This window comes from Cimex lectularius, unplaced genomic scaffold (genome assembly GCF_000648675.2).
Source record: "Cimex lectularius strain Harlan isolate CLEC.00 unplaced genomic scaffold, Clec_2.1 scaffold180, whole genome shotgun sequence".
Classification (NCBI taxonomy): Eukaryota; Metazoa; Arthropoda; class Insecta; order Hemiptera; family Cimicidae; genus Cimex; species Cimex lectularius.
Genome location: NW_019394226.1, coordinates 403,448 through 419,806, shown reverse-complemented (window position 1 = coordinate 419,806; position 16,359 = coordinate 403,448). Strand labels below are relative to the sequence as shown.

The 16,359-nt window shown below is 37.4% G+C and overlaps 1 protein-coding gene across 1 annotated transcript; it reads right to left on the bottom strand.

The window, feature by feature from the left end:
• Positions 1-282: 282 nt before the first annotated feature.
• On the bottom strand, positions 283-1,696 carry LOC106668200 (hsp90 co-chaperone Cdc37-like). Its single transcript, XM_014396732.2, has one exon. It carries the CDS (start codon positions 1,537-1,539, stop codon positions 451-453), a length of 1,089 nt encoding a protein of 362 aa, XP_014252218.1. The 5' UTR covers positions 1,540-1,696; the 3' UTR covers positions 283-450.
• Between the last annotated feature and the right edge of the window lie 14,663 nt (positions 1,697-16,359).

Below are 16,359 nucleotides of genomic sequence, written 5' to 3'. Positions count from 1 at the left end.
GAATAAGTGTGTACGAGTGAGTGGTATGTAAATAAGAAAGAATTTATTTAACAGAGAATGAGAGTGTGAATGCATATGTTTATTCATGTGAACATTTCAGTTTATATAAAGCAGTAAGTTCACGAACCCAATTGGCTAAGCTTGGATGCCAGGAATTGAATCTTAAGTTTTTGTTAGAAATAATAATAAAATAGATTTTTTTCAATAGTTATTTATATATTTTATTCTATCTTTATGTGATTTAAAAAAAATATTACTTTGTAATGCATACACTGCGGTCTGTTGGATGTAGCATGTGTTCTTTATTATATAAATGTTTAACAATACTTACTGCTGTTAGTAATTTTGTTGTTTTTGTTTGGACAGACAACTTGCACTATTCGCGGACATGAGTGACCCCTAATGTGCAGTATAGAGTCAATTGCATGGGTTTATAGACTACAATTTTTCTTAGTTTTTGTCGCTATTGTTTAGGACTGTAGCGACTTGGGTTTGGTTTTTGTCTTCGTTCGGTACCCATAGACCCGAATCGATACAACGCTTCATGTGATACACGACTTCCTCACGTGACATCCCGGCGACCGTCTTCTGCAAGAGGGTCACGTCCTGTTTTTCGAAGCATTCTTTCATCTTGGGAGGCAGAGAAACGAACACTTCGATTGGATCGAGCCCCCCGGGTCCGAGCCTGTCTTTCTGATCCCCGGGGATGTGCTTCTTGTACGCTTCGACGAGCTTCTCGGCGGCCCGTTGCCTGATCTTCTCGACGAAGTCCCTCTGCTCTTTTTCAAACCTCGCCTTATACTCTTCGTCGCAGGTTTGGATCTTGGTGTAGAACGAGTCGACGCACGCCCTCGGATCCACGCAGAGCTGCTTGGCCAAGCCGATGATGTACTGCATACATATGCACTGATGGGCCACTAGCTGGGACGTCGTCTGCTTATCTTCCAATTCGAGATTGATGCACCATATAACGAGGTAATTCGCTGTGTCTTCGCATACGAGATGGGGATTCTCTTTTAAAAATTTCTGACTCTCGTCGTACCTCTGCAACGACCCGAACTCTTTCACCTGTTTTTCATTCTGCTTTATAAAATCCTGCATGCGCTTGCTTATTTCTATTTCCGACAGCATGCTCATCACCTCTTCAGGAAGGGGTTTGCTAATCAATGTTTTGGTGAAACCGGGTTGACTGATCGTGTCCACGTTCCAGGGCGTCAACCTCTCTTTCGTCTTGAGCTCTTCCTCTCTTCTATTTAGCTTTTCTTCCAACTCTTCCAACTCTTTCAAGGTTGCTCTCAGCATCGAAACGTCCGGCCCAGAGCTATCGCCTTCGGCCAATTTAACTTTGATCTCTGCCATTTTCTTCTCGTTCGACTCTTTGGCCTTTTTCAAGTCGTCTTTTTCTTTCCTCGCCTCTTCCATCCTCTGCACCCTCCACTGGTGCTTCCATCTGAACAGCGAAGGGGTGTCGATGTTCGGATGAGTTTCGTCTTCGTCGTCGGATATTTCGATGCTCTTCCACTTGCTGTAGTCAACCATTTTCCGTCTCTTGGGTGTCCAAAAGCAATTTTGATGTGGAAAAACAAGTGAAGTGCAGTGTGAATGCTCGATTGGAAGCAACAAATAATTACTGTCAGATGTTTCGCGAACGTATGATTCATTAACTGTTTGTTTATATCGGATTAAAAGTCAAAAGGATCTGAAGAAAATTGCAATAAATAATGAACTAATCCAAATAAGTCTTATCAGTCTTTATTATATGAAACAAATCTTACAATTCAATAGGATCTCACAAACCATGACAAATTAGTAATAAAAAATCATATCTTAAAAAAAATAAAAAAATATAAATTGTAAAAGTTTGTTTTTGATCTACAATTTCAAATCTACAATTAACATTTTAATTAATTCGATAAAAAAAGAGACAATATGACGATTATAAATCAAATTTTTTTAAATTTTTATGTAGATGCCTTTATCTGAGCTCCAACGAGAACAGGCGTACATACGTAACAATGCTGCCAACATTAGCACAAAAAACCTTATAAAATCCAAACAATTTTCGACCAGACTAACTCAACTTTATAATTACATAAAATCCTGTTTATTTCAAATCCGAAACGCCCGAGCAGAAGTGATGGAAAATCAAAGCGAATTACTTTATTTTTGACCTGTGTAATTCGAAGGAAAAAAAAATCTGGTGCAATTGTTGGAGGATTGTTGCAATAGTGAACTCTGCAAGGAGGAACAGGAAGGCGGAAATTAAAAAATTACTTATTTAAACGAAAAAGAAAAGTCCGGCTCGGATTTTTTTAATTTGGGCCAAGTTGTGCGAAACAGGATATCTCTTTATTAGAGGACACTACGGCATTAAATTTACAGGCTTAGAGGAATAATGGGATTTTTCCTTTTTTCGTTTTTTTCTCGTCGCTGTTTATTAAAGCACGCATAAATAATTAAGTCCACGCTCGTTTGAAGTATTAAATGTATTTGGATAGTCAGTCTTTATATACAATTTATATACTTGAAAGGGTTAATAGTTTAAATTTTATCGTTCTTATTATTAATCATTGGACTAAATAATATAATAATTATATACATAATGTTAACATGAAACGTAGTATTAAATACGATCAGATATATAAAAAATAAAGTAGGCCAAAATTGATTTTAAGCACCATTGAAATTTATAGCAAACTAAAAATAGAAATGTTCTACTTAAAAAGAGAGATTTCGAGTTATTCGAGATTTTTGGGCAAAAAAGTGGTTTTTACGTGCTCATGGAAAGGTCAAAAGGTAAGAATTGTTGCTTCCCTGTTCACTTTTTGAAATAGTCCTACAAACAAAAGTTGTAGAGCGAACAATTTGCGAAAACTTGATGGTTCAAAAGTTATGCATTCTTGAAAATCGGGTGAGAGATTGATCGGTTTTATCCCATGAGCACGTAAAAAACCAGGTTTTACTCAAAAATCGCTAATAACCCAAAAACGATTGAGAAATCCAGCAAAGTGGAAAGTGACCTATTTTAGTTTATTAAAATTTCCTCGATTGCTATGGGGCGTCGCTCCAGGACGATTTCCTGTCTCCAAAGCTCAATTTGAAAGTTTTCGTAAAAAGCGAAAAAATTGACACATTCTCGATTTTTTTAATTGATGAATGATTGAAACAAGAAAACATTTAAAAAGGCAATCTTTTTCAGCTTAAAATTTTCTAAAAATGAGACCTAGCGCAGATCTGTGACATAAAAGGCTGAGAAAATATCAGGGTTTTTTTTATGGGCAGTGTAGTTTTTTAAGGTTGTATAAACATTCAATTTGGACAAAATTCAGCGGAACTATGAATTTTTATGTGAAACAACCGGACACCAGAGAAAAAAAAAATTACTTGAGCAGTCCAAAAATATTTTTTTTTTGTTTAGTCCAAAAATTCGAATTTATAGGCTTTAAACAATTCTTAAAACTATTCTTAATTAGTATTAAAAAAATTGTTACGGCCTACGTTTTTCGAAACATCTTTTTGTTTTTGTAATTTTTCATATATGTACCTAATCTCAATATCAATCATATGATATGTAAATACCCATGAAATATATGCCGAAAAAAGGAAGGACTTTGTAAGGGCCCGTTGCATCAACATGGATTAAACTCAATTCAGTCTGAACCGAGTTCAACTCAAAAATTGCCGTTTTTCAGTTTGTCTTGAACCGCGTTCAAACGATGATGTTAGTTCAAATCCTAACGGCCGTCTTTCGATAAAATTCTAATAAATTTTAGTATCAACTTCGATATTAGATTTTAGTATCAAATCTGAGAAAGATTATTACATATTTTAATTAATTATTCTTTCCATGTTAGGTTTTGGCTGAGATAAAAAAGTCAGTGACAAGAGCGGTATTCGAACCCACGACCTTCGGCTAGATACGCCGCTGCTCTACCACTTGAGCTATCGCGATTTCGGTCCACTCGGACACTAACTTCCCATCTCAACCCCACCTTTTGAGTTTCCCTCCTTTTTGCCATTTTTCAATGTCGTGTTATGGATTGGATTCTCGGCGACAAATGAAATGGCCACGGAGAGCTTTAGTGAAGTATACTTCATTTTAATTCAACAACTCCGCCAACAAATAAACTGAAAAAACCCAGAGTATTAACAACATATGTGGTGATTAGTGTCCGTTAGTTAATGATTATTCGAAGATCATGAGATGCGGTCTGGTGTGACGTAGGTTTTAGAAAAAGCATTTTCTTTATTGTGCTAACGTTTAGATCTTTATTGAGATCATCTTCCGGGCCTTCTGTTGTGTGCATTTCAACAAACAAGTTCTCCGGTTGATAGCCGATGCAAGTTTCTTCTCATTGTTGGCGATGTCCTTCAGGATACTTGTAATTTGGAGTCCATGCAGTTGAAATCTGTTCATAGAATCCAATGTTCTTCGTTCTTCTCGTGTAGAAATAAGTGGTGTTTAGTGACCGTTTGTCAATGATTATTCGAAGATCGTGAGATGCGATCTGGTGAGACGTAGGTTTTAGAAAAAGCATTTTCTTTATCATGCCAACGTTTCGATCTTTATTTAGATCATGTCACGATCAGCAACTGTATTCAGAAGGACATCGCCAACAATGAGAAGAAACTTGCATCGGCTATCAACCAGAGAACTTTTTTTATTGAAATGCAGACAACGCAAGGGCCCTGAAGATGATCTCAATAAAGATCGAAACGTTGGCACGATAAAGAAAATGTTTTTCTAAAACCTACGTCTCACCAGACAGCATCTTACGATCTTCGAATAGTAGTATTAACAACAATTATGGCCTGTCGCTAGGAATTTCGAATCAGGGGTGCGGTCATCAAAACAAGTAAGTTTTGTAACTTATGCCAAGCTTTCTACCTTAATAGAGATTTTCATCAGGACTCTACATTACAACCAATTCAAACTTCCTTCGGCTAAAGGTCTCTGATATCATTGTATCTTTGTTTAGTCATATTACCACCGTGAATCGCACAATAGAGCAGAATTACCCATTATTTATTTATTATAACTCCAAAGAAAGAATCTACAAGAGGAGTAGACAAAAAAGGCACATAATAACAAAAAGAACAAATGAACAATTAAACAATAATAACAAAAACACAAGGCTTAATGATTCAAGGCAAGTAAACATTTCAATTTAACTTTAACTGAATTCAAGGAATCGCGAAATACTTCTATTTCATTAGAATAATTCAGCAATCTCATTATCCTCAGTAGGGGTGAATTTAGTCCATATTCTGTTTTGTAGTGTGGAACAAAGAACAAATTATGGTTCCTAAGTGGTCGCTGAGGCACACATATCGATAAATGCAAGTTTAGGATATCAATGGCCCCATTCCACAATTTCCAACCGCAAATGAGATCGGCAAAAAAACGGCGGGAGCTAAGCAACTCAAGACCAAGCCAGTTCAGTCTTTCCAAGTAATTCAGGTGTGCAAGACCAAATCCGAAGGCCATTATCCTGGTTGCCTTCTTTTGTACTTTTTCCAAGTCGCCAATCTCACCAACGTAGTAAGGGGACCACACGACACTTGCATATTCCAGATGGCTACGAAATACAATATTTTAACTGCCAAGATGTTTTTAAAATCTCTAGAAAACCTAGTAATAAAGCCAAGATTGCGTAGACCCTTACCTCGAATCTGTTTGATATGGTCACTGAAATCACCCTTTCTGCTGAAAACGACACCAAGGTCGGAGATAGTGTCAACCTCTTCCAATCTCTGCCCATCAACGAAATAGTCAAAACAATCAAAATCACGAGGTCGGATATTTTTAGAAAATTTAATTACCTTGCATTTTTTAATATTCAAAGGAAGACGATTCTGCTGACAGCAATTATTGAAGCAGTCCAGTTCCCTCTGTAAACCAACTCTGTCGTGAGTAGAAGGCACTGAATTAAAAAATTTTAAATCATCCGCCAATAAAGAAAACTTACAATCCTTAAATATACTACAAACATCATTGAAATAAACAAGAAATAATATGGGCCCGGAGTGAGAACCCTGAGGTACGCCAGAAAATGTAGAAATCCAACCGATACAGAGTTATTAATGAGAACAGAAAAAGAGCGACCAGACAGAAATGATTCGATGAAGGATAATAAAGGATCACCAACTCCAAGGATTTTCAACTGAAACAGAAGAATATCAATGTCAACTCTATCGAAGGCCTTAGATAAATCTGTATTTACAGCGTGAACACTATTTCCATTCTCAATGGAATTAACAATAAAATCAATAAAACAATAAATAAAATTACTGCGGATACATCCTGGATTAAGGACATGGATGATTATTCCTTCACTACATTGGTCACCTGAGGATTGTATGCTGAACGAAACATTGTCATCGATTGAGCAAAATGTACGGAGGCAAAAGCATCTTTATTTTCAACTAACCGGTAGTCTCCAATTTCTTTGCAGACGCCCTTTGCCTTTTCGAAGTGATTTCGATTGTGTTATCAGTGAAACCATCTTTTTTGAACAAGTTCAGGGAATAGAGAAGAAAATGGAAACGCTTTTCCTTTAAAACAACTTAGACTTGAAAGCCATTTTGATTTTCCTTCAGAATCAGGCGGTGTCAGATAGCGGATAGTCTATCAACAGATAACGATGACTCAAGGGCGTTAACGAAGGGCTATGTTTGCTTAAAAAGGGCCGGATGACTCGCAGGCCCCTGAGTGTAATAAATCTTGATTTACGGGCCCTTCACGGGCCGAGTTCATTACGCACGTCTGATATGTAAGTATTGTCGAGTGGTATTAAGTGAGTCGAACAGTTGTGAGTCGTTGTTGAGATACGCCCTGGGGAAAGGGCTCCGCGTCCCTTGGGACGCCCTCTCATGCCCCTTCTCGTCGGAGATTAGGCCCTTTTAAATTGGCAATTTATGCCACGTGGCTTAACTGGCGAAATACGACAACCAGCAAAATTCAATTTCTCACTTTTCGGTTTATCGACCACCACCGCTGATTAATTGAACCGATAAACTATAGTATAGGGCAATAAAGATGCAATGATTGTCAAATATAGATAACAATTTCACTTTCTCAAATTATGACTATTTTTTGATGAATTTTTGTTGCTGTTGAGGAAGATTTCTGAAGATGTTGTGATAAGGTCAAGACCAGGTGATCTGTTTTGCTGGAAGCTGATACATCATCAATTTCACCTCTAGTGGAATTTAATATTTTATGAGGGGAAGGAAGAAGGAAACAATACCAAGTTGAGAACATATTAAATAAAAATTATTCTGCAAATTTAGTTTTTTATTTAAAACTAATGGATAAATTGATTAGGTTTCATGGACTGATTGACCAAATAAATTATTTTCAATTAATTAATCTTTAAGTAAGGTATTGGTTGAGATGGTGGGGTTGAAGTGGGAAGTTGGTGTCCGAGTGGATCGAAGTCGCGATAGCTCAAGTGGTAGAGCAGCGGCGTATTTAGCTGAAGGTCGCGGGTTCGAATCCCGCTCGTGACACTGACTTTTTTATCTCAACCAATACCTTACATAAAGATTAATTAATCGAAAATAATTTATTTGGTCAATCGGACCGTGAAACTTAATAGATGTAATAAACAAAATGAAGTACACTTCACTAAAGCTCACCGTGGCCATTTCATTTGTCGCCGAGAATCAAATAGATTACACGACATTTGAAAAATGGGAAAAAGGAGGGAAAATTCCAAAGGTGGGGTTGAGGTGGGAAGTTGGTGTCCGAGTGGATCGAAATCGCGATAGCTCAAGTGGTAGACCAGCGGCGTATTTAGCCGGAGGTCGTGGGTTCGAATCCCGCTCGTGACACTGACTTTTTTATCTCAACCAATACCTTACTTAAAGATTAACTAATGGATAAAGTTGCGTTAAATCTTTGATGATTGATTCACGTTGGAGAAAACATGAGAGAAGAACTAAAACCCTCGGAGAGAATGAAGATGCTTTTTGTCTAGATATGGACAGGTATGAGTATGGTCAATCTAACGCATGTAACACTGGAAAGACGCAGCTACTAGAGACCTGACGTGATCTGAGATTAGAACAAGCTCTATATTGTATAACTTGTCATGTTTTTGGCCTTGATAAAGCTTGCTTACATCGTCTCGCATTTCCCATATCTCGATCTCGTCCAGCGTTGGCGTTTCTTGTCCGCCGTGGGAAAATTAATGCACAGCAAGGGTTCGAAAGTTCGAGTGATAGATGGGCCTTTTTCGAACTGTGGGGTCATGTCACGGTGCAACCGGGGCGATACGAAAAAGAGGCGGGAAACTTTTCCAAAACGATCCATTTTTTAGTTATTAACAACCCTGTTTTGCTCTCGAGAGATGGCTATCACCACTGGGGCTTACGGTCCCGAAGGGTTTCGCTTTTTCTTTACACAGGAACAGGATTTTACGCGAAAAAGGTTTAAATAAAATATGAAGTTTATGTTCACATTTTAAGATACACTCAGTGCTTTAAAATATATAGAAGGCTTACTTGAAAGGAAAATTTTTATTATTGAGTTGTGAGATAAAGAGAGAGAGAGGGAGAGAGATAGTGAGAAAGTGATGAGGAAGTGAAAGAAAGTGACAGTACGATTGGAAGGAGTGAAAAGTAAATTGAAAAAGGTCATAAATAAATAAAAAAGTATGTAAAAAAAGTAGGAAGAGGAGAAAAAATAGCGATTGGTCCAGGAAAGTAAAGAATATAAATTAGCATTGATTTCTAAAAAAAAAACCTTAGCTAAAATTGTCTTTCTAGAAAATACTAGCTTTCCTAGGCTGAAAAGTTAAAATCCTAGTTATTCTTGAAAACATGTTGGGTTTCAAAATCTAAAAAGGAAAATTGTCCTTTATTTAAATAATTAGCTTTCCTAGTTTATAACATTCAAAATTCTGGTTATTACACGCTGGATTGGTCATCTATGGCACATTGGCTAAAACAGTTGGAAAAAGTGGATTTTATCTACCAGAAGCATGGATATCCTTACCTAAAACTGTCCTTGATCACAAATATTAACTTTTCTAGGCTGAAAATTTAAAATTCTAGTTATTCAAAGCTAAATTTTGACTTCCGTGGAATTTTATGGTTTTATGTAGAACACATTAAAAGAATATTCGTGGAGGCTTCCAACAGAATAATACAAAATCGAACCTCTGCTTTCCAAATTTTCCGAGCCCATCCCGAGCTTAGATCTAAACCAAATGTCCTGCAATTCTGGCATTATTCAATGACATACTTTTGCAAGTAAGTAAAATTTTAAACTGTGTTTAAAAAATTGTGGTAAAAATATTGAGGTGATATTTATTATCCAATTGTGACCAAATTTCGACCCTCGAACCACATAAATTGAAAAATATTTGAACGAGAGAGAAAGGGGGAAAGAGAGAGAGAGAGAGAGAGAGAGAGAGAGAGAGAGAGAGAGAGAGAGAGAGTGAGAGAGAGAGAGGTGCTAATTAGCGAATGGGGTGCAAGTTAAGTTTAAATTGCATACAATTCCTCAAATTTTATGTTAAATGTTAAAAGTTTAAGCTAATAAATAAAGATTATTATTATTATTAGTTATTTAGAAATCGTGAGATGCGGTCTGGTGTGATGTAGGTTTCAGATTCAGGTTTACTTTAACGTGCCAACGTTTCGATCTTTATTGAGATCATCTTCAGGGCCTGGGAATTACAAACATTGTTTACATATAACAATTATATTTTGGATGTGGAAAAGTGAATTTATAGAATGCAAAATATATTTTTTATATATTCAATCAAAGTATTTCTACTCACTAATCACCACACATTATTAAAAGTAAATAATTTCTGAAATTTGGTTAGAAAGGTTTTGTAAAACAGATGTAACAGAAGTAACATTAATCATTAGAGGTACATTTTTGTTTTTCCAGTAACGCTCATCTTGCAAATACAATTCCAGTAGCTTATGTATTTTTCCCTGTATAAATTCCACCATCTGCCCCAGGGAGGTCGGATGTCGTCGGATGTGTTGAAAGTAGGGTGATAAATGACTGTGAAGATCACCTGCTGTGCCATCTGTAACCGGTATCGACAGTATAATTATTAACCTCTCTATCCCAGATCATCGGACGAATAATTGTATTACAGACTGTATAAATCTCAATCGGGCCGGAAAGGTATAATTTTTAGGAAGAAAAATCAGCTAATGCGCCAAAGCTGTTATTACCTAGATTCGACTCAATCATGTATCTACCTTCAGATTTTAACCATGCCGATTTGTCCTTCTCTAGATTTAAACAGGCTATACTCTATTTTTTACGATTCCTTTCATTTTGAATATATATTTAAATAGAAACTTTATGATTGTTAACCTAATCAAATTCTCGGTAGCACTCTGCAGAAGATTAGATAACATGAATGTTTTTGAGCTAGATATAAATTTTTTACGAGTGATCATTTTCGCGTCATTGATTTTGTGTTACCGATGATCGTAGAGGGGTTCGGTTAGGTAAAGTTAAGGTGAGGTTAGGATTAGAATCAAAGACGTAGTTAGGTTAGGTTGGTTGGGTTAAGTTAGGTAAGGTAGGATTAGGGTTAGGTGACAGATAAGGTTATGTTTTTGGGCGATAGTTAGGTACTTTACTTACGGTTTTAATATTTATTATGCCTCTCGTTATATCTCTCTTCACTCCTTCTCCCTCACTCTCTCCCTCATCACACTTTATCAATCTATCTGTCTGTCCACATATCTTTTTCTCTCTGCGTGTATCCACGTCTCCAAACGTCAGCGCACACCAAGAACAAGAAAGACATGGGGGAACCGTTTCTCACTGAAGATGTTTCAAAGCCTAAACGCGTTTGAATAAGTAGCATCAAAAACCCACTAGTTTACACGGACCCAGTAAATGACCGAGTTAGGAGTTGAGTTACGTTTGGAATGGTTGAGTTCGATTACGTAGGGTTTGCGTTAAGAAAGGTGTAGTTAGGTTATATTAAGTTGGATACACTTTACTTACTATTTAAAAAAAATAAACCTCCATCGAAAACCAGAAAACATACACTATCAACAAGATATCGTTCCTGTTTTCGTACTGTTTTTCTCACTATCTCTCTGTGTGACCCATTGCTACTTCAACATAGTTAAGTAAGATAAGATAAGGTTAGGTTACCAATGGTTGGTTACCTTATGTAAGTTAGGATTTGGTTAATTTAAGAATGAATGGGGTTATCAGTGGGCAATGCTAGGTATTTACTTATTAGGTATACTATTTTCTTACAAAATAACATGCTCCAGAAAATAAATAAACGCTCTCTCTCTCCCTCTCTCTTTCCCTCTTGCTCTTTCTCTCTCTGTCTAGCGGCCTCTCTCGCTCTCTCTCGCTCTTTCCTTTCTTTCTTTCTCCCTCTTTCGCTCTCTCTTGATCTTGCTCATTCTCTCCTTGTCTTGCGGTCTCTCTCTCACTCTCTCTCTCTCTCTCTCTCTCTCTCTCTCTCTCTCTCTCTCTCTCACTCACTCTCTCTCTCTTTCTTGCTATTTCTCTCCTTCTTTTGCGCTCTCTCTTGCTTTTTCTCTCCTTCTTTTGCGGTCTCTCTTTCTCTTTCTTTCCTTTTTTTCTCCCTCGTTCGGTCTCTCTTGCTCCTTCTCTCCTTCTCTTGCGGTCGCTCTCTCTCACTCTCTCTCTTGCTATTTCACTCCTTCTCTTGCGGTCTCTTTCTGTCTGTCTGTCTGTCTCTCTCTCTCTCTCTCTCTCTCTCTCTCTCTCTCTCTCTCTCTCTCTCTCTCTCTCTCTCTCCCTCCAGGTAAGTTGGACCTAATTCTGCGCGGCTGAATAAAACGCTGCTAAATAATTTCTCCGTAACTGGATAATGCGCGCATAGTCATGATTTCCACGCTAATGCCGATAACTAACAGGCAATTATTTTATGATTCAAGGCAAAAATATTACGAAATGAGATATATTTGGGCCAGAGTTCCCACATTGAAGATGACGCGATACCGAAACGCCTTTGAGTACCATCCAATCAACTTATTGCCAGGTTTAAACATAATTCGAACTTTATTTAGGATAAATGATAAACCGGAATTTTGGGAAAATTAAGGATTGTTCTAAGTAATAGTATCACAGATCCAACATTCTAGTTGTTTAATCGGGCAGAAATGGCCTGTTTTTTCTCTCGTTACCTAATTCTGGCCAAGGAGAATGCTCTTGATGCAAATAAACTCAAGATGATCTTGACTTTATAAATCGAACGATTATCCTTTTACTTTGATTGCAAACGTTTTAAAGACTACCCGCCTAGCTGGTGGGGATAACCGTTGAATTTTTATCCATTACAATTAGCCACCTGCCCGATTACTCCTTAAATCCAGAACGGATCTCTGTTTGACGATTATCCCAGGATTCCGCGACAGATGGAGGATATTACAGTCACCGGCCTCGGGGAAAGGGAAGGCAGGGTAAGTAAGTGTAAGTAATGATAAGCTGATATTAATGTAGCCACAATGGCATTTGGATCCCCCGGGGGCTCGGAGTTAAGAGGGAGGGCTTCCCCTTTCCACTTCGAGAGGGATGTGAAATGTCTTTGAGTTATATATGTTTGCATTTTCCTCCCTCTCTGCCAACTTACCCTTTAGACTTCAACGAGCTCGATAAAATAATCTTAAGGGAAACTCATGCGAGATAATCGTCCTAAGATACTGTTTCCTTTGGATTTTCGACGAACGATTGTGTTTTTGTTTTATTAAGTAGTAATTTTCCATTTATAAAAAAATAAATATTTTATTTGAAAATAAATACTAAAATGGATTTATTGCCTTAGAGGGGATCAAAATCATCAAACTTTAATTTTAACGTGATCACAAAGAAAACTTTTTACAAAAAGTACGATGAATTTTTTCGTTTAGATTTTTCTTGAGAGATTCGCTTTAGGCTATAACGGTAAAAGTACTGAGAAACAATTTTTCCTAACAGGTTGGAAACGATTTTTGGATATTGAAAACGTGCTGTTTACACGGTCTAGCCGAATTTCTCCCATCTTTTCTTAAACGTGTCTTTCAACCATTACTAATAACGGTTAATTGATTTATCGGTTCGCCGCCGACGATAAGCAAGCAATAAAGTATTGGTAATTGATGGATGCCAAAACGCTCGCCTATCAATCACGCAGAACGCGAGTCTTTTTCGTTGACAACCGCTTAAACAAATCGACTTTGACTGATGCCGCTGAGATGTTTTCACACGCTTTCCGTGTTGTCCGAGGATCGGGATATACTCAAAACTGATTGGTCAAGCAATGGGAATCCTCGTCCGGAGGTGGAATCGGACGGTTCTCCCCGCGGTGTCTTACACGTGTTGGGTATTCCGAGCCGTCCTAACGGTATTATCTTAGGCAAATTGGATCAGGGCGGGCTTATCTTAAATGGAGATTATGCCCGATTACATTACTGATTGGGTTTTGATTCACTCCTAATGAAATTCACAGACAACTTTGCTGGACAAAAGACCCACAGGGGGCTGGACTGAGATGGCTATTTGTCCCTATAAATATTTTCATTATTAGATGTATCGACCTCTTTTTCACTTACGAACATTCTGGATCAAGGTATATTCTTTAAGAAGAAGAAAGTAAATTTAGTTGCCCATGCCAATCTTTTGACCAACTTTAAGATCATCATCAGGGCTTATATTAATATTATATTTTCAAAAACATACTTATACAATACAAATTGACATAAGTTTATGATTATATTGTCGTGAAATCGGTTTGGATTCTCGACGACAATTGAAATGGCGACGGAGAGCTTTAGTGAAGTGTACTTCATTTTATTTCATTAAATTCACTAATTTCGTGGTCCGCTTGACATTTGAAAAATGGCAAAAGGAGGGAAAACTCATAAGGTGGGGTTGAGATGGGGAGTTGATGCCCGAGTGGATCGAGGTCACGATAGCTCAGGTGGTAGAGCAGCGGCGTATCTAGCCGAAGGTCGTGGGTTCGAATCCCTCTCGTGCCATTAGCTTTTTTTCATCTCAACTAAAAACCTTAATTAATTGTAAAGTATTAATTGGTCAAGAGGACCACGAAATTAGTGAATTTATGATTATAAATTATATTTCGTGATCCGATTGACCAAATAACTTCTTTCAATTAATTAATCTTTATGTGAGGTATTGGTGGACATTGAAAAATTTAGCGTCACGAGCGGGATTCGAACCCACGACTTTCGGCTCAATACGCCGCTGTTCTACCACTTGAACTATTGTGACACAGGTTTTATTTATCAATCACTACTTCTTACGTGATCTGCTTTTGCGGATTTGCTAAAACAGCTTGTAACCTTCTTGATTATACTATATTTCTTTTGATCAGAATAACCAATTACAACTGCTTCTCTTCATCTTCTTCTGAACTTTTTTTATCGTTTATCAATCACAACAGTACTGCTTACTCAACTTACTATTACGGATTTGTTACAACTAGTTCTAAGCTTCTTGCTTATTCTATGTTTCCATTGATCAGAATAATCAATTACAACTGCTTCTATTCCTCTTCTTCTGTACGTTTTCGCAGGTCTAATTTATCAATCACAACTGTACTGCTTACTCAACTTACAATTACGGATTTGTTACAACTGCTTCTAAGCTTCTTGCTTATTCTATGTTTCCATTGATCAGAATAATCAATTGCATCTGCTTCTCTCCCTCTCCTTGTGAATACACAGGCCTGATTTATCAATCACAACAATACTGCTTACTCAACTTTTTTAAAAAATTTAACTTTCCTTTAAGGAAAGCTAACTTATGGCCTTATGTTAATCATATTAGCCAATGGTTTATAATTATGAATAATTTTATTTAACAAAAAAAACTTTTTTCCTTTTTCCTTCCTTCCTCTTTTTTTTATGTCTGTTTTATTATGATTTTGTTGCGGTAAATGTATTTAATTAAGGGTTCAATTACATCAGTTCTGCGGGATTAACATAGGAGATTGGAAACTGTGATGGGAAGAGGCATGCCGGCCATAATCAGCGACCAGTAAAATGCTTCTCTGCCTGAGGCGGTAAGAGGGCATCCAAGAAGGTCGTGGTTGGCATTGGCTACTACAGTTGTTGCAGGAGCAGTGAGGGGAATTAAGGAATTTAATTTTGTAAAGGTGGACAAGTGGACTATGGTGGTATAGTCGGAGACGGATTATGGATGTGAGGGATTGTCGGGGAGAATTCAAAGAACGGAAACACCGGAAGGGAGGAATATGGGTTTGAAGTGATTTGTAAACCTTGGCATTACTTGTGGAACTAAACTCCCTTTGTCAAGATCTCAAGTAGTGCCCATACAAATGAGATCTAATAACTCCAACCGAGATGAAAAACTGCAAAGGACCAGATATGGCCGCCTCTTTCGCCAGTCTATCTGCTTCATCGTTGTAAACGTTGTCATTATTTCCTTTTACCCACATATGAATGTTAGTGTTGGAGGTTTTCAACTGACATATTAAATTGAAAATCTGTGATTGGCTTTAAGGATACTATGAAGGGAATGGACCACACTTTGGCTGTCAGAGAATATAATTAAGTCGGAAGGGTTCATTGTCTAAGCATACTTTAAGGCTTCCAAGATTGCTAACGCTTCGGGAGTAAAAATGGAGGCGACCCCACTAATTTAATATGTACCTCGAAATTATTTCAGGAATAAAAAGATGAAGCTCCCACCAGATTACCCTGCTTGGATCCGTCTGTATATAGGGTTAATGCCGCGTCAGGTTGACCCCTCATGGCTGCCTCTTCTACAAATGGAGGGAAACGAGACCATCAGGTTTAGCTAAGGGATCCGATATAGAGCAAGTATGGCTAAACAATAAATGGAAAGTTTGGGTAAGGTATCTAGGATGATTGGCGGTTGGGGGGATGGAGAGGGTCAATTGAGAAAATTTTAAGAAAGATCGGTCCAGCAATGGAGTTCATTTGTTTTGCCAGTATCGATTTGTGATAGCAAGCATATCTGGGTGTCTGATACGGGCAATAACGGGTTTACTCATCTTTCTATTACGGATTTGTTACAACTGCTTCTAAGCTTCTTGCTTTTTCTATTTTTCCATTGATCATAATAATAAATTATAACTTTGTCTATTCCTCTTCTTCTGTATGTGTTTACAGGTCTGATTTATCCAGCACAACACTACAGCTCGCTATTATGAAATTGGCTACAAATGCGTCTAATTTTCTTGCATTCTATACGTTTCGTTGATAATATTAATAAAACAATCGCTTCCCTTATCTTTTTCTATACATTTACAAATGATATTTGATTCACCATTATTAAACCTATCATTACAGCTCTTAAGCTTCTTGCTTCTTCCGTGTTTCCTTTGCAAAGAGTAATCAAAC

Excerpts from the sequence above, each read along its gene's own strand:
- LOC106668200 (XM_014396732.2), bottom strand. The coding sequence starts at position 1,539 with ATGGTTGACTACAGCAAGTGGAAGAGCATCGAAATATCCGACGACGAA.